Here is an 18,858-nt window from a genome sequence, read left to right as displayed (position 1 = left end):
CTGCCTGGAAACCACTCTCACTTCTACCCTCTGCTTACTGGAAAAGATGTTTCCAAATCAGTTTAAATAGGGAGGAAATGTTTGGCCCTTTCAGTCTCAACCAGACATGCTCAATTTGTTTTCAAGACATGTGTCTGCATCTTGTTGCCCAAGAGTCTTTCTCCAGAGCCAGGCAGGCATGTCTGTATGAACCCAGGTGAGCTGAAGTGCTGTGGAATTTTCCCAAGGAGCAGCTCTCAGCCATGGCTGACTAGAGTGGAGAATCCATGCCCCCGCTCCCGTATCCCTTGAATGGTATCATTGAGAAAGAAGTATGTGTTATAGTAGCTTTCTCTCCACTCACATCTCCCCTGAACCAGTGAAGGTGGCTTGATAATGTACTCTGCGTTAGCATCTTCCACTTCCTATTTTACTTTCTCATGTCACTGTTAGTTTTTCCTGAACTTCCTGAGTAAACGTTCGGTTCTCAAACTTTTGCTTAAAGTCTGTGTTTGAGGGAACCATAAGATGTTACCAGCTCTTCCACGACTCTACTGCAATTTTTAAAAAGGATTTATTTTTATTGTACAGGCATATCAGATTTAGAGAGAGAAGCAGAGACAGAAAAGGATCTTCCATCCACTGGCTCACTCTCCAAGTGGCCGCAAAGGCTGGAGCTGAGCCAATCCAAAGCCAGGAACCTCCTCTGAGTCTCCTATGTGGGTACAGGGTCCCAAGGCTTTGGGCTGTCTTTGACTGCTCTCCTAGGCCACAAGCAAGGAGCTGGATGGGAAGTAGAGTAGCTGGGACATGGACTGGTGCCCATGTGGAATCCCAGCATTTGCAAGGGGAGGATTTAAGCACCGTGAGCCATTCCATTGGGCAGCAGGGCCTGCGGGCAACAGTTGTCTTTTTTATGGACATTTGAATGAGGAGGCTCTTGTCTGCTGTGCAGCGTATGAGTTTTCTAGAAAGAGGCCTCTATTTCTGCATGAATTTCACCACTGTTTTCCCAAATCTTTCTGCAGGAAGCAGCGTCATTGGGTAGCAGAGCAGAAAAAAAAAAAAGGCACATTTGAAAGGAGCCAGTGCAGGCCACGTGTGGCTGTTATTAAAATCTAAGGTAATTAGATCAAAATGAAATTTGAAAATCGAGGTCCTGAATTACACAAGCCATATTCCAATTGTTTAGTAGCTGCGTGTGGGTCATGGTGACAATGGATGTTAGATACAGAACATTTCTGCCATTGCAAATTGCTCTATGGTCACACAGAGCAAGCAGAATTCCTTTTGTGGTTGGGTATTCACAGTTGCATGTAAATCTCAAAGCTTCTAAATGTGTTCGTGAATAAGGGGGAATCTGAACATGAAACTGAATCCTGTAAGTGTAGTTACTTCATAATGAAAGAGAGAATCATGATGTAGAGTTTTTAAATGATTGTTTTATTTACATTTTGGCTGAATCACACACACATAAAGGTATTTCAAGTTCCCCAGCTGAACTGATGCTGGCATTCACAGCTTAATAGTGCTCCAAGTTGACATTTTTGTGGCCCACCTAGAGTTTTCTGTGAGACAGGAGGATACTAAGTCAGAGGCTGAGGAGGTTAAAATGAGTGGCCAAGGGCATTCAAGCCCCTTTTCAAGCCTTGGATTGGAAGTGAAGAATGGTATCTAGTCTGAACATGGAAATCCCTCTTGTTTGAGTTGGAGTGAGACATTGGCCATTTGGTTCCAAGACTGATTTTGAACCCTGTCAGCGGAGGAGCAATCCGTTGGTGAGCTCTTTGCATCCAGGGTCCAGGGTCTGTCCACCATTTTTTTCCTTAGGACTTGGCCAAGAACAAGGTAAGGACTCAGCAAATGTTGGCTGAATAAATGAATGATAAACAACCAGCAGAATGGACAAGCGATGATGGGCAGTGCCCGGGTCTGCTGGCCAATGGTCTACCACTCCTCTGCTTCCCTTTTACAATCTCTCTCAGAGGTTTGAAGTTCTAGATCCTAATATTTTAGCAAGATTGAAATCCACTGAGAGCTGTAAGGTGGCTCAGAGATTATTGACGTTAGTCCCTTTATTATACGATTGAAGAAGGGCCGAGTACTTCAGGGCAGGCTGCAGACTTCATTCATGGCAAGAAGCTTTCACATCCCAGTGGCTGGTAGAAGGGAGACTTTTCTGGCCTCCTTACCTGTTTCTGCTCCCTAACTTCTTTGCCTACACAGTTCTGGGGCCTCCACTTCATGCTGTATGTGTCCCCAGATTTGTCTTCCCGACATGCCATAGTGTTTGCATCACTCTCTTTCTTCAAACTCTCCAACCACTCCCACCTGGCCTTCCCAACAGAGCAAAGAGGTCCTTTGCCAGAAAGGCATGGCCCAACCCTCCATGTCTAATGAGCCTTCCACGTGCTTCTGATGACACCCATGAGGGTCACAGAGTTAGATCCGTGGAGTTCTTGTGGGCTCCAGACTTCCCCTTTTCATGGCCAGAATACCCGTGTGCAAGACTCTGGCCTCCTTTGTTATGTAGCATTGGCATTTAAGAGGACAGTGGATGCCTTGCAGGGCTCTTTGAGTTGCTCCTGAGAAAATTGGTCATTTGGTGTGAACAGAAAATTGCCTAACAACTCAGACTGTTAGGACAGGTATGGCATGCTGACAGGTTGCTTGAGTATTCACTCACATACCCCTCCACCACCTCCACCACCACCATCAAAAGGATGCTGGTGAAAGTTGAGGTTTCAAATACAGAAAGGTTTACCTATCTATAGCTGCACATTGGAACTAGCACTCAGCCGCATGGACTTTTTAGCAAATCAAGCAAAGCTCGGCATTCCACGGTTGCCATTGGTAATGATTTTGGAGCACATTGTACACGTGTGAGTCTGAGAATGTCTTCGAAGGCTTCAGTCATGCCAAAGATACATAGGGCTGATCTAGGGGTCAGTGGGGTTGATGTAGCATATTTGCTTCATCTGTCTTGCTCATCTTCTTTGGGCAGTATTTTGCCTTAGAACACAACTGAAAGGTCTGGATCACCCGATGATGGGGAGATGGAGCTGGCCCTTTCCAGCCTCTCATTAGAAAGGAATGGGATGTATTTGCTCAGGTAGATGCCTACATGCCTCTGGAAAAAGTGATGCAGGTACTTCTGGAATTTCTCCCCTACAAAGGCATAGATGATAGGGTTGACACAGCAGTGGGTATGGGTGATCACCTCTGTCACCTGCCTGGCCAGGTCCAGCTTTCTGTTGCATTCACAGCTGTTCTCCAAGAAGACGGTTTGAAAGGCAGAAAGAAACAGAACCAGGTTGTAGGGTGTCCAGAAAAGGAAAAAGACTAACATTATGAGAAAAATGAGCCGGATAGCTTTGCACTTGGCTCTGTTGGGGCACCTGAGCAGCGTTTTAATGATTCCAGAATAGCAGATCGCCATGATGAGCAGAGGCAGGACAAGCCCCAGGATATTCATCTTCAAGGTATGGAAATGCTTCCAGGCCTCTTCCTCATTTGTGGGGTACGCGGGGCTGCACGTAGACTCTTCAGGCCCTGCTTGGAACTCACGGAAGACGAACTCTGGGAGGGCTGCTAGTCCTGCGAAGACCCAGGTGAGGACACTTGTGATGACCCCAAAGGTGACCGTGCGGGCTCGAAGGGCAAACACCGCATGCACGATGGCCAGGTACCTGTCCATCGTCAGCAGGATGATGAAAAAGATCTCGCTGTATAAGCCCAGGGAATACAACCCCGAGAGGAACTTGCACATGCTGTTGTCAAACACCCACTCTTTCTGCCTGATATAGTGAATCCAGAAAGGAAGAGTGAAGAGAAAGAGCAAGTCAGAGATGGCCAGGTTGAACAGGTAGATGTTGGTCATAATTCTAAGCCTCTTGTATTTTGTGAGGATCACCACCACCATGGTGTTGCCCAAGAAACCAACGATGAACACCAGGGAATAGAGCGGGGGCAAGAACCTGGCCCCCAGCTCTTTGATGCTGACTTTTTCACATGGAATTCCCACAGCGTAGTCGTAGATCGTAGTCCCCAAGACTTCGGCCACTGTCTCAATCCTGCCTGTTGAGGCTGCCATCTCATTTGTGCTGTCATGGAAGAAAAAAAATTAAAAATCAGGAGGAAAATCAGACCAGCTGGGAGTCCATGAAGGCTAGGACGCACCACTGCCTTGGGGTGGCGGAGTTCAAAGGACTTTGTCTTTCTGAAGAAGACAGGCATGAGTGTGAGGACCTGAATGCATGAGCCAATGAGCATTTCTCAAGAGGAGCTTTAGAAATGCAATCCTTGGGCGGTGGCTCAGTGGTTAATGTCCTCGCCTTGCATGCCCGGGATCCCATATGGGCACCAATTCTATCCCGGCGGCCCCGCTTCCCTTCAAGCTCCCTGCCTGTGGCCCGGGAAAGCAGTCGAGGACGGCCCAAAGCTTTAGGACCCTGCACCCACGTGGGAGACCCTGAAGAGGCTCCTGGCTTCGGATCGGCATAGTATCGGCCCTTGCGCTCACTTGGGGAGTGAATCATTGGACGGAAGATCTTCCTCTCTGTCTCTCCTCTCTGTATATCTGCCTTTCCAATAAAAAAAAATAATAAAAATAAATCTTTAAAAAAAAGAAATGCAATCCTTGGCAAGGAACTGTCTTTGCCTCTTGGTAGAATACTTCATAAAATGTGGAAATCCCAAATGTCAAGTTTATGTAGTCAGAGAGTAAGAGCAGGCACGAGGAAGCAGCAGCCAGTCTTTGACCTTCTCATCAGCTGTGTGACCCAGGTCCTTGACTTTGAACCCCACTGACTCGTCCCCAAAATACACTCCATGATATCACTATGGGTGTTGGTGAGAATCAAACAAATGTATCATGGCCTGTGCTGTTGTGGGGACTGAAAATGGTTCCCAAACTCCCCTAGCCATTAACCTCCAAAGAGCATGAAAACTTAATCCAGCGATGTTGGCTAGACCTGGGGCTTGTGGGGGGATCCCCAAGTTACCGGGGGCATGCCCTCAGAAGGCAGGGCTCCTGAGAGAGCTGGTTATGTAAGTCAAGTCTGACCCGGTCTCTCTCTGCTTTCTGGCTCATTGTGTAAGCCTTTCTCTGCCCATTGTTTACATGTGGCAATTGCCTGCTGTCTTAGCCTGCTTTTTGTTACTAGTAACAGGATACCTCAACCTGGGGCAGTTATGAAGGAAAGGATTGTGTTGGCCCACGGGTCAAGGGCCCCATGCTGGCAGAACTTGGAGGAGCTGCAGGGTTTCACAGAGCATGAGCTGTGTATGTGTGTGTCCGTTCCTCCAGTCTCTCATCTTATAAAGCCACAGCTACCCAACTGTGGAGATTCAACTTTCATAATCTTACTTAACCCTCCTCTCTTCCCAGATACCTTGTCCCTAATCACCATGGTCAAGACTTCACCCTGTCAGGGCCTGACTGTAGAAATTGAACCTTGGGCCGGGTGCGATAGCGTAGCAGTTAAAGTCCTCGCCTTGAATGTGCCAGGATCCCATGTGGACGCCGGTTCTAATCCCGGCAGCTCCACTTCCCATCCAGCTCCCTGCTTGTGGCCCGGGAAGGCAGTTGAGGATGGCCTAAAGCCTTCGGACCCTGCACCTGCATGGGAGACCCGGAAGAAGTTCCTGGCTCCTGGCTTCGGACTGGCTCAGATCCAGCTGTTGCGGCCGCTTGGGGCGTGAACTATCGGACAGAAGATCTTCCTCTCTGTCTCTCCTCCTCTTTGTATATCTGCCTTTCCAATAAAAACAAGTAAATATTAAATTGAACCTCAACATGACTTTCATAAGGAACAACCCAGAGCAGCCAGCATACCACACAGTGTAGCACACACACCTGGTATGATGTGAAACCTGCCAGGTGCCGTGCTAAACAAACGGATGGGGCAGAATACTTCTTAAAAAAATTATTTTATGATACAGTTCCATAGACTCGGGGATTTCCCCTTCACCCCAATTCCCCTTTCCCCACTGATTTGGCCTACATTGTTACAATATATAGTCCTTCAAAAACAGTCATAAGTCTATTATTCTGCTATTTAAGTAAGTCACGACATTACAAATAGAGACGATGACAGAAAGTCCAGCATCCTACTGTCAAGACATATTTAACAGTTTCATTGGGCATTCCTCTTTGATTTCAGGATAGAGTTGCATGCTGTGTTGTCTAGATGGCCATATCTATATGCGTGTTTACCTCTCTATTGAGTTCATATTTTGCATAAAGGTTTGGGGCAGAATGATTCTTACACTGTTTAGATTTTGCATTGGAAAGGATTTTGTTTCAGACACCAACTTTGAAGAGGACCGTGATTAACCTTATAAGAGAACAGGGGAGGTCCTGCCAAGTCCTAAATGACTTGCAATGTTTCATAGGAAAAATGAAACTCTTCAGATTTATTTTAGCTTCTTTTATTAATGAATTAGCCAGTATTGGTATGTCTTTGGGATCCAAATTTTGTGATCTTTCATTAAATTATTAGATTAGTTGGTGTCTTAGCTTTTCCTATAGGAGAGGAGAGTCTCCAGAGAATGGGAATGTGACAGCTTTGGGAGAAATCAGATTCAGCCACAGACGCTTTCCTGAGAAAGGTTCAGGGGCAGAATGGAGAAGCCAGACAGCTCCTTCCATGAAGATACACAGCAAGCGTCTCTTAAGGTTGGCACTGTGAAGAAATGCAATCCATTGCTCTGAAGTTTACACTTTAGGGTGGCACGTGGCTATTCACAGCAGCCAATCATTAACATGAGGGCATTTAGAAATGTTTGGGGGAAGCAAGAACTGAGCTGGCTGGGTTACTGGTGAAGACACCTGTGCCCAAGTTGGAGCGTGTGGGTTCTAGGCCTGCTCTGGTGCCTGATTCAAGCTTCTTGTTCATGAGGCCCCCAAAAAGCAGCAATGATGCATTACATGGTTGGATTCATGGGAAACCTGGATCAAGTTCCCAGCCACGGTGTCAGTAAACCCCCACACACTTTGGGCGTTTGGGGAGTGGACCAGTAATTAGGATCTCTCTTTCCATCTTAGATAAATAAAATGCATGTGTGTGTGTGTGTGTGTAGTGGCTTCTTGGTGATGCACCCTGGGGGGGCAGTAAATGCTGGCACAGTTACCTGGGTCCCTGCACCCACGTGGGAGGCCTGGGTGGAATTCCTGACTCCTGACCTTGGTCTTCCCCAGCCCTGGCTGTTGCGGCCGCGTGGAGAGTGAATCAGGGGATGGAAGAGACCTCTCTCTCTCTCTCTGCCTTTCAAGGAGATAAAAATTTACAAAAGTTTCTTTTAAATTTTTCTTAAAGAGAAGCATTTTTTTTAAAGATTCTCCAAAGTACAGTTTCTATCAGATATCATATTTCCGAGATTCTTAATGCATTTTGCATACTGCTTCCAAAACGCATTCCATCGTGTGTCAGGAATATTCCTCAGTCTCCTTGAAGTAACTCATATATACACACACGCGTGCATGCACACACATATGGAAATACAAATTTTCATTATTTTGTGTACGTCTATACCCCTAAATGCCAACTACTAAATTTAATCCTTTTGGAACAGTCATAGGCTCCATGAAGAGTTTGTATAAGTACAGGAAAATGTGGCTCCAGGGAAGTATCAAGAGCCAAATTTGGATGAGTACGAGCAACAAAGATACCAGAGTATGGGATCGAGAGAGAAAATAAAATAAAATAAAATTACAGAATCAAGAACAAGGCGAGTTCCTCTCCTGCTCTGGCCCCGTTCTCCCCCTGCGCTGCAGGGCATCGCCCTCCCTCCTCTCCCTGAGCCACACGTGCTCCTGGAGGACACGGCTCTCACCTGCCCGGCCCCTCACTCCTGCGCACATTGCCTGCACACCTGACCACAGACCAGAGCATCTTCTGTACATCAACTACTTACTGTTGCGTTTCAGTCGGTTCCCTCCCAAAAGACAGACCACTGGCACCTGCCGATTTAGCTTCTAGGTGAGTTCAGTGGCAGCGTACGTCTCATCACCCCTGGAGCAGAGATCCCGCCCTGTCAAACCCTCTTAAGGTGGTAAACAACCTGGCTTCCTGTTTTAAAAAAGCTAGATGTCGAGATTTTGCAAGTTTCTAGAAAGATATCAAATTTTAGACTTCTTCTTTTTCTGTTCTTGACAATACCAACACTCCATTGGGTAATCCTTGAAGAATGCCCATGATGTTCAGCAGCTACCGTGGGCAAATGACATTGAAGACACATCCACGGAGTGGCTGTTTAGCCTAATGTGCCTGACTCCAGCTTCCCACTGATGCAAGCCCTGGGCGGCAGCAGGTCATAGGCCAGCAGTTGAGTCACTGCCTCACACAGGGTATTCCTGGATGGGGTTTCCAGTTCCTGGCCTGGCCCCCACCCAGTCCCGGCTACTAAGGGCACTCGAGGGAAGGAACCAGTGGATAGGAACTCTTCATATCCACCACTCTTTGTCTCTCAAAGAATAAGTTTGCTCAAGAATAAATTGAATCTTTTTAAAAATGATTTTGGGAATCTCTTTTTCATCATTTTTGGACTTGGAAGATTCTCGTATTTTCAGAGGTTCTCTACTCGCTTGGCATTGCTCCTTTCTGGGGTGTGTGTGTGCATATGTGCACATGTGTTTGCATGGTAAAGGGGTTATAACTTTCAAAACTGCACTGTTTTGACCCAGAGGAAGCAGAAGGAGGCATGCCATTGGGATTTCTCTCTAGAGAAAGGATGGCAACTAGGGCATAGCAATGATTTTACAGGGTCTAATGCCGGATTTTGACGAGTTGAGTACACTAGCCGCAAAGGTTTAGAAGACTTGGGTATGCGTTTCAGTTGTGGCCGCCATATGTCCTAACCTCAGCCTGATCACGAAAACTAACTGGACCTCAGTTTTGTCATCTGTAACCTGGACATCATGATACATGCCTCATGGTTGGTCACTGTGAAAAGTCTCTGTAGAATATTCAAGAAAATGGCAAGTGTGGGTAGAAAGCTACTAGGTCACAGACTTGTGTGCCTCCTCCCTGTGCTGATGATCTGGCGTGGCACTGGGAACAGAGTGGGTGTCTGTTCAATGTTGATTGGAAGATCTCTGACCAGGAGCACTGCTGATAAGCCAGCTAACTGGAGAAGCCTCTGAGTTCACTAAGTAGCTATCAAGATGTGTAGATCTGTGTTATATACTTCATGGTACAGAACAGAAATAAAGGGTAAAAAACAAGGCTGAAGGAAAGAGAAGCAATGGATGGGAGGAAGTGGATCTGTTCTTAAGAAGCCTGTAATCTCATTAGTGATCAGAGATAGCAGAGACCTGCCAAAACACCGGTGTTCAAATACAGTCCAATAATTACAAAGTAGACCTTTAGGCACATGTTCAAAACAGCTAAAGCAATACTTCTTGGAGCAGCAGTAATCTTGCTGCTGAAAACTCACCTGTACCACTTAATGGTGACCTGGCCTTTCAAGCTGCATGACCTCTGGGGGACTCTACTCCCTTGGATGCCAAACAATAAAGCGCGTCTGTGGGGTTTGTGTGGAGACCAGTGCATCACTTGCACACAACACCGTATACATAGTAGTCATTGCTGGCATGACAGGTCCTGTCCTGATCACAGGTTCAGGGTGGTCTGACCTAGAGTGAGCATAGAATACAAATTCTCTAGGGTTATGAAAGGACGTCCATGGGGCCCAAAGGGCCTGGAAGAGGTTTCACAGAAAAGGAACAACCTATGGATGGATGAGATTTGACCAGATGGCAGAAGGAGGAAGAGTTTCTAGCAGAGGAAGCTTCCAGAAAATCCAGAGATGATCTGCCCTGCAGGTGGTCAGAACGCTCTTCAGCAGAGAGTGGAGTTGAGCAGGGCCATGGCTGCTGTTCCTACTGGCTTTTCATCCAGGGGGCCATACTCGGCGATCATAGCATGTGGGGGCAGGCAGTGGGTGCCATGTTGGTTCAGGAAAGGCGTGGAACAGAGTGAGAGCGATCCGCTATTGGCCTTAGCTAGATCAGAGAGACGAAGGGCTTAGAGAAGCTTCCCGGGGCACTTGGGAGCTAGCGAGGGCTTTTGAGTCCTAGTTCTGGGACCATATTGTTGGAGATCAGTGCTTGAGCATGCAGAGCACTCATTTACACACACTGTCGTGCAGCGGCCAGGCGCTTGTCATTCCAGCACCTCTTGCCCAGAACACTCCCATAGGGCACCATTCATATCACGTACGTGCAGAGAGCTACCCCAGTGGAACTGTGCAATGCACCAGCATGAGAACTGTTGAGGTCTGGTAATCCCCTGCCCTGTGGAGAGGGGAACTGAGCTCAGGTGACCCATGAGGTCAGGTGACCAGAGGGTGAGAGCAAGAATTCAAACTCCCGTCTTCCCAGTTCCACACCGGGTTTTCTCGCCACACGTGGAGCATGTTAGCACCAGAACTGGACTCAGATCTTGCCTCAGCCATCAACAGGTCACGCTGAGGAGTCTTTTGGCCTTGCTGAGCCCAATTTCATTGTCTGCAGGGGGAAATTATAGCTAGCTACTAACATCTCTGTAGAGACAGCTTCACCTGAAGTCTACAGAGTGTAGTAATTCCTGCAATGTTATGTGATTGTAGAAAAAAAAAAAAAGCTTTTGGAGACTCTTGCAAAGGACCTATTTGCATAATATTCCAAAAAAGCTCATCCACAAGATAATGTAAGAATCCGTTTGCTCCCATTTCTAGACTTTTGAGAAAGAGCCAAGAGGTGAGCACTTCTGGCGTTTGCAACAAAGCAAATTTTTACAAGAAACTCCATGGTTCCCGCCATTTGCGTTTCACACAAAACCCACTGACGACTAACTGCACTCTTTTAAGTGAGGTGATTGACAAACTCAGCAGCTGCAAGCTTTGGTGAATTCTTACCATCAGTCAGGAGAAAACTTGGTAAGGTACCCCTACCTGCCCCCCATCAAAGGAATCTCCTGTTCCCCTGCAGCCCATGAACCCCCCACTACCAGCCCCATGAAGCCTCCAATTTGCCTTGAGTTGCTCTGGTTTAGCTTGGTGTATTGTAGGATTTCACAAGGGGCTTGTGCCTTTCTTTTTGAGTCTAGTGTTTTTCACTACATAACCTGTTAGTCACTGTACCATTGCATGGATCGGTAGGCACGGGTTCCCCAGTGTCCCTGCTTTCCGTTCCAAGAGAGCAATAGCTAAGCGCCCTGACAGTTCCGTCACAGCCAGCTCTGTGCTGTCTCCTGCAGGCTCAAACCCAAGGCGAGCCTTGCACTCTTGAGCGCTAATAAAGGTATTTTGGTTGTCACCCAGAACACTAAAGGAAGCTGGCCCCTTAGCCAACTTCCCTAAACCCTCACACCCAGCACCCAAGAGATAAAGGATCTCTTGTTGTTTGTTATGGGGACACTGCAGCACTTCGTAAATTCTCCTAATAATGCTTTGGACTTAGAGTTGAGAAAGAAGCCCAAATAGACACTCTACAGGGGGAAAAAAAAGGCCATGTAGATGACAAATAGTGTGTGACAAGATTTTCAACACTGTTAGGCATTCAGAAAGTAGACGTTCAAACTGCCACAAGGCACCTGCACACATATTAGAATAATGACTGTCACTTTATTTTTTTTTTATCTGACAATATCAAGTTCTGTTAAGGTGATAGAGCAGCTGGAACCTTCGTGTGCTGCTGGTGGGAAGAAAAAATGAAAAAGTCCCTCTGACAATCAGGCGGGTTCCATAAAGTGCACCATAATTGAAAATGATTCATGCGTGTGTGAGAGAGACTATCAGCCTGGCAGAACATTGGAGCAGCTTTTCAGGAAAGCCATTTGCTTTCCAGAAATACAAAGTTGAAATATGAGATTTGAAACTGCATATTTAATTGACCAGGAAGTGTCACAGATCTTCATTTCTTTAAATGCCTAAAAACTGATCTGAGTCCTAAACGTGGTTAACAGTATCAGGGCTTCACACCTGGGTTGTGAAGAAGAGCATCTGGTTAGCCATTGCTCGATAACAAGTAATCTTGCAATGTGGGATCTGTAAATAGCAATGTGTTGGTGGCTCTCATGGTTCTGAGGATTGCTGGGTTCCCCTGGGGTATTCCTGCGCCCCACCGCCACACTGACGCTGCACCCTGCTGTAATCCATCAAGCAAAGCTGTAGGAATCTGCCCAGGGGAAACAATGTGTACCTCGAGAGGGAAGGAATTGATGGTGGCCATGAGACAAATCACCCAGCACCACAAGTCACCGGCGTGCTTTGCACAACGTTCACTGGCCAGAGTGGCCCTTGCATTCCAACCTTGGGGTGGCGGGGTATCTATTGAAGACTGGAGCTGTGACCCTAACACTTCAAACGGCCACCTGCTCAAGTTCTGCTGCTTTACTTGCTATTCTGCTCCGTTTCTCATGGCCTAGGAAAAGCAAGAGAAGGTAGCTCAAGTTTTTGGGCCCCTGCCACCTGCTTTGGAGACCTGGCTGAAGGTCTCGGCTCCTGACTTCAGCCTAGCGCAGCCCTGACTATTGTGGCCACTTGGGGAAAGAACCAGAGAACAGATTGGTCTCTCCCTCTCACTGTGTAACTCTTTCAAATTAATTAAAAATTATGTAGAAAAAATTACCAAATGTACAGATAAATATATACTATTCTTTATTGTTGATGGTCACGTAATTCAGTAAATCATTTTGGAAAATAGGGTATAGGTTCCACAAAAAGTTAGAAATGGAGCCCTCGGTGTGAGGCTGTATCTCACTATTGCAAATAGAGGGCATGAAATCAGTGTGTCCAAGAGAGCTCTGCACCCCCATTCCGCTGTGACACTGTCCACGATCGGCCAGGCCTGGAGTTCGCCTAAGTCCAGCAACAGGGGAACAGTGTGGAATATACAGAGGCCCCAACACTTACGATGAGGCTGTGTCCCACTAAACCCTTGAAGTAGAAAACATTGTATGTCCAAACTGCATTTCAGGGGCTGCCGCTGTGGTGTGGTAGGTGAATCTTCTACCTGTGATGCTGGCATCCCACAAAGGCACAGTTTGTGTTCTGGCTGTTCTATTTCTGACGCAGCTCCCTGCTTATGATTTGAGAAAGTAGTGGAGGATGGACCAAAGCGTTGGGCCCTCCTGTACCCATGTGGGAGACCTAGAAAAAGCTACTGGTTTCAGATTGGCCCAATTCCAGCTGTTATGGTTGTTTGGGGAGTGAGCCAGTTTATGGATCTAGCGTACTCTCTCTTTCCCTCTGCAGTGCTGTCCTTCAAATAAAAATAAATGTTAATAAGTGCAGGTTTATCTTATAACTCTCTAGCTGGCTTAGCAAGCCTGTGGAGGGCAGTGGTTTAGCCTGAGGTCCCAGGATGGCTGGGGAGCAGGTTCGCCCTGCTGCTGTCTCACATCGCAGAGGCTCTCGCACATTACAGCCTATCACTGACCTTGGACAAGGCCAAAACGCAAAATTTCCATTCTGGTTTCTGTTGAACGCTACCACTTCTGTACCACCATAACATGAAACAACCCTAACTGGACCATCGCAGGTCGGAGACTTCCTGTTTATATACCAAGAGATGATATTCAACCCAAGAGGAAATCCTGTCATTCGCAGTTGTAAACCTACAAGGCGTGATGTTGAGTGACCCGGGCACAAGAAGAAACAGCACACAGTTTGTCCACTGTGAAGAGATGGCCTGGGGGAGGCGGACGCCCGAGTGGTGGCTCCCAGGGTGTCAGTGGTGGGAGGGTGGTGGCGTTGTTGGTGGAACATGAGTACTGGGTACTTCAAACAGCAGGTGATGCATGGCAGGAATACAGCTTTTCATTCAAGTGAGAAGAAGAAGTTCAAGAGCTCTAGCGTTCATCAAGAGCAGTGCACGTAGTACTGTTGAAAGCAACTGGATTTTATAGGTGCTCACTGTGGTGAGGAAGGCAGCTAGTTCAGGGTCACGAGCTTGGAAGCCACTCCCCTCCCCCACCTAGGTGTTCCCTCCTGCCCACCTGTGATGCTCACCTACCATCTCCTGGAACCTCACAGGGGGCGGTATTGCACTGTTGTGTAACCACTACCCTCGCGAGGCCCTATAAAGGCTCATGATAGGGAGGGGCTCGCTCTCCTGCTGCTGTGCCTCCCTCGCTCTGGCCTCCCCAGTATCTGTTTGCTCTCTGGCTTCCTCTGGACAGACTCCAAGGACAGGTAGCCCGTGAGCATGGCCCTAGTGTGTCTGTATTCCTCACCCTCTGTTCACTGCTTGGGCGTTACAGTGATGATAGCAATGCTAAGATGCTTTGTATTCCTAATGTGTGAACTGTCGGGAGTTCCAGGAGAGGTGAGACCTAGCAGCAGTGGAATGTGGACCGAGAGCCCAGGGAAAAGGTGAATGTATGCAGCTTTGTAAGCGTGCCCAGGTTATTCATTGCATGTCTCTTAGGATAACTGATATTCTTGGGGAAGCTGGGATATAGATCTTCAGCTTGACAGATGGACCTCAGGGTAATGACCATTTATTTCTCTTGGGGTTTCAATCGACTGGGTTGCTATATGGACTTGCAATTTGCTATTGTGTGTGTGTGTGTGTGTGTGTGTGTGTGTGTGTGTGTGTGTGTTCCAATAACTTTTAATAAAACAGAACACAAACTGAATTTGGCTTACAAGCTGAAGTTTATCTCCCTTGTTCTAGAGGATTCTACATTAGCAATTAAATGTGTACCCTAGAAGTAACATGCATCACTTTAACTCGCAGCTCATTGGCCAGAAGGAAACACACAGCCCCACCCAAATACACAAAGCAATGAAGCGTATTCCTCCAAGGAGCCCAGAAGGAAGAGAGCTGCGAGTTTCTGGTGAAAAATGTGCATGTCTGCCCCATGAGGCATGTAGCAATGATACATGCTCCGCACGTCTGTCTTCTCCGTTGCAAAGGATCTCGGGGCATAAGCCTTATCTGATACACAGAACCAAGTAGATGCAGCAGGTGTGCATAAGTATAATGGCGCCTCAAAAGGTTCGTGGAAAAATAAAACTAAGAGAAGCTCATTTTGATGAATAAATGTATAGCTTTTTTTAAAAACAGGTTCATTTATTTTTATTGCAAAGGCAGATGTAGACAGGAGGAGAGACAGACAGGAAGACCCTCCATCTGCTGATTCATTCCCCAGGTGTTAGGCGAACGTCATAACCACTATACTACGGAAACCCTGATTCACTCCCCAAGTGACCGCAATGGCCAGAGCTGAGCCAATCCGAAGCCAGGAGCCAGGAACTTCCTCCAGGTTTCCCATGTGGGGACAGGGTCCCAAGGTTTTGGGCTATCCTTTATTGCTTTCCCAGGCCACAAGCAGGGAGCTGGATGGGAAATAAGTTGCTGGGATTAGAACCGGCGCCCAAATGGGATCCCAGCATGTGCAAAGGGAGAACTTTAGCAACTAGGCTGTTGCACTGGGCCCTGTATAGCTTTGTTTTAAAAAATAATGTTTATTTTTACATGATCTTTTTATTACTCTTAACAGGTTGGTAAGAAAAAAAGAAGCAGAGAAAAGAGGAATAGACATGTCAACGGACAGGATAGTGACTATACTCTAATAGGGAAAGAATCACTATTGCTTGTAATAATATTTTTGACAATTACACTGTTAATGGTTCTAGTGTTTCTGAAAAAGCCATTTGTACTCCTATGTGCATCTTCCATTCACTTCTCAATTCATTTCAATTTGGTCTTATCCTCCAACTCCCAATTCCCTAAAGTCACTTTTTCTTTTCTTTTTTTTTTTAAGATTATTTTATTATTTTTCAGAAGCTTCAAGGACAAGAGATTCATGATTCTCCATGACAGATGACAACCCAGTCAAGGTCCCGAGTGCAGACTAGTGCTGAGAACTTCACCCACGTCCCTAAAGTCACTTTTTCTAACACAATCTATAAACATTAATAGACACGTTTCCTAATCTTTATTTGACTAAACTTGTCTGCTATACCTGAAATCACTGAATATCCCCCCTGGGAACCATTCCACTCCATGCGCCTCTATGATGCAACACCTCCATAGTTTTCTGTATTGCTCCAACTCTATTCGCCATCTGAACGCCCCTTGCTTTTCCAACCCCTTAATTGTCAATGTGTTGGAACACTGTCCCCTTTCCTCCACATCTCTCCTCACTCTGTTACTATTCCTTGATTGATTTCACCTGCTCTGAGTTTCCATAGCTACTTTAAAATTTGTTTTACTTCTTTATTATTATTATTATTTTATGATACAGTTCAATAGGCCCTGGGATTTCCCTTACCTCCTTCCCAAGTCCCCTTCCCCCTCACTGAGTTCCCCTATATTAATACTATAATATAGTTCTTTATAAATAGTTATACATCCATCATTGCAGGGACGGACAATGGCAGAGAGTCCAGCATCCTATTGTCAAGATGTAGTTAGGTTTCATTGGGAGTCCATCTTTGATCTGGAAGTAGAGACGCATACTGCATTGTATCTTCACATCTGGATATGATCGCCTCCATTACACAGTTACTACACATCCCTTAAATGAAAGGCCACAATACAAAATCAACAATAGGGAGAAAAAAGAAATTAAAAATGCCATGAAATTAAATGACATGCTACTGACGGACGAATGTTTCTAACTGAAGCATTGAAAATCAAGAGCCTTCTTGAAGAGAATGATGCTACTGTATGATCTATGAGTCAGTGAAGGATTTAATGAGAAAGTGTTTTGAAGAGATGAAACAAAAATAAAATCAAAATCCATGAGATATAGTTTCTGCTGATCTCTGTGGTGAGATATGTCTCCTGTAGGGCAACAAATAGATTTTCTGAATCTATTCCACTAATCTGTGACGTTTGCTTGATTTTAAGCCACTTGCATTCAGGGTTAGTATGAATGGGGGAGGTGATCTGGTCCTATGGTTTTCTTAATGGGCTATTAATTGATTTAGTCTTCTGTTATATTACTGGGATGTTCTTCACATTTGCCTTTGGTTTTGTTGGGTGTGTGATTTGCTCTTTCTAGTGGGCCGAGTTATCACCAAGCTTGGTTAATAAAGACTCCTTAACAAACCTTAGACTTGTCTGGCGTGATCTCGCTCGCACCCCGCAACACGCACCACAAAAAATACACAGGTGAATTAATGCCTATGTTAATTAACTTGATTTAACCATTGTGTACATACACAAGACAACATTGTAAAACATACAAGTTTTAAGAGTTCCTTTCCTTTCCTTTTCTTTGAAGAAGGTGAGGAGAGAGACACAGAGAAACCTTCCTCTTACTGGTTTATTCCCCAGATGCCTGCAACAACCTGGATGCGGCCAGGCTGGCACCCTGAGCTGAGAACTCCATCAGGGTCTCCCATGTCGGGGGCAGGAATCCAGGGACTTGGGCCAGCACCTGCTGCCTCCCAGGTGTGCCGGAAGAAAGCTGAATTGAAGCATGGAGTAGCCTGGACTTGAGCCAGCACTCTGATGGAGGATGCCCAAGTTTCAAGTGGCAGCGTTAAGCAGCTGAGCTACAATGCCTGCCCTGCTGTGATCATTTTGAACAGAAACACTTGTATCTTTATGTGCTTGAAATGTAACAGTTTCTTTCACTCTGACTACAAATCTTCATACACATAATGGATACGCAAAATCCCATTCATTTAGATGAACCCCAAACGTTTCCTTTTCGCTGGAGGTTTTACTGTTAGCTTTTGGGATAGGGAAGGGCTTTAGTAAATAGCATTAATGAAAATAAGCGAATTATGAATATCCTTCAGTCTTCCTGACTTTCAGTAGCACACTGCACTAAAGCAGAAACCACAACACGAGTGGAAGGCAACTCAGGTGCATGGGGGGGACTTGGAACTTGTAAACCATGAGATGATCAGAGATTCCTTGCAGGAGAGCTCGGGTCACACCATGACCTTGATGCTGAGGCATGTGAAAGGAAACGGTTGCCCAAGTAGCGGGAAGTACACATCTTCCCTTCACTGCAGGGCTACAGGGTGCATGGTCTGTGAGCGCTTGTCTGCAGGGGAGAGTGTGGCAGCTGTGCTGTGTGGAGGTATGGACTTCCCATGTAAAGAAAACACACCGGGCAGACCTAGCATTGCTCTGGGCCATGCTACTTTGTCCACAGTCCAACCCAGAATGGAACCTAGGATGGTGCAGATCACCTATGGGGGCAGTGATGCGAATTCGTAAGAAATACCTCTTAGGACAGGGAGTCCAGCTGACCCAGGTTCCACTGTGGGGCTCTGAAACCAGCTCTGTACTTGGACAGGTCTCATTTTCCTTGGCCTGCACCTGCTAGCAACGGGGGCAAGGATGCCAAGGCAGGCCCGAGCCTGGCAGCTGTAGTTGAGCCTGCTGAGGGACCTCGGTGACTGTGCCATCGTTGTTTTTAGGTGTCATGGCTGGCTAGGATCCTTCCTTGCCTCATGTCCTCTCTCCTTCCCCACCCACTTTGTCCGACATCGTACCTCCTTGAGAAAATCCTGAGGGGACTTTGGAAACCTACCTGCTGCTGACTTTTGGATGATCTGTCTGAACGCTGGCTGTGTGCTTGAATGCGTCTTGAAACACTTCTTGGATTCCTCTAGGTCATCAGGGATCATACTCAGTATGTAAATATGGTGATGGAGCAAAAACAAAACCAAACAAAACTAAACAAAAAAGAATCACTTAGGATGCAAAACAATTTTTTTTTCCACCAAGCTATGGGAAATGCCTCCTAGACAAAATACAACTTCTTTGCGCTTCTGAGCAAATAGGAAAATAATATGAGGCAACTGAGTAAGTGTGAAGTGCTTATTTCCCATGGTTTCTTACAAAATATGAAATACAACATAGTTAGAAATGGGATAGATCCAATGGACAAAGCAAGCAAGAGATATGCGTAGTTAACACAC

General features: G+C 46.3%; 1 protein-coding gene across 1 annotated transcript; it reads right to left on the bottom strand.

Annotated features, from left to right (window-relative positions):
* Positions 1–1,401: 1,401 nt before the first annotated feature.
* CCR3 (C-C motif chemokine receptor 3) lies at positions 1,402–8,033 on the bottom strand. Its single transcript, XM_040994347.1, has 2 exons — positions 7,897–8,033; positions 1,402–4,082 (listed from the first exon to the last, which is right to left on the bottom strand). Exon 2 carries the CDS (start codon positions 4,070–4,072, stop codon positions 2,993–2,995), a length of 1,080 nt encoding a protein of 359 aa, XP_040850281.1. The 5' UTR covers positions 4,073–4,082; positions 7,897–8,033; the 3' UTR covers positions 1,402–2,992.
* Positions 8,034–18,858: the final 10,825 nt, after the last annotated feature.

Source organism: Ochotona curzoniae, unplaced genomic scaffold, assembly GCF_017591425.1.
Source record: "Ochotona curzoniae isolate NIBS_2020 unplaced genomic scaffold, NIBS_Ocur_1.0 contig_908, whole genome shotgun sequence".
NCBI lineage: Eukaryota > Metazoa > Chordata > Mammalia > Lagomorpha > Ochotonidae > Ochotona > Ochotona curzoniae.
Note: the sequence above shows the minus strand (reverse complement) of the source record. Positions and strands in the feature narration are given on the sequence as shown.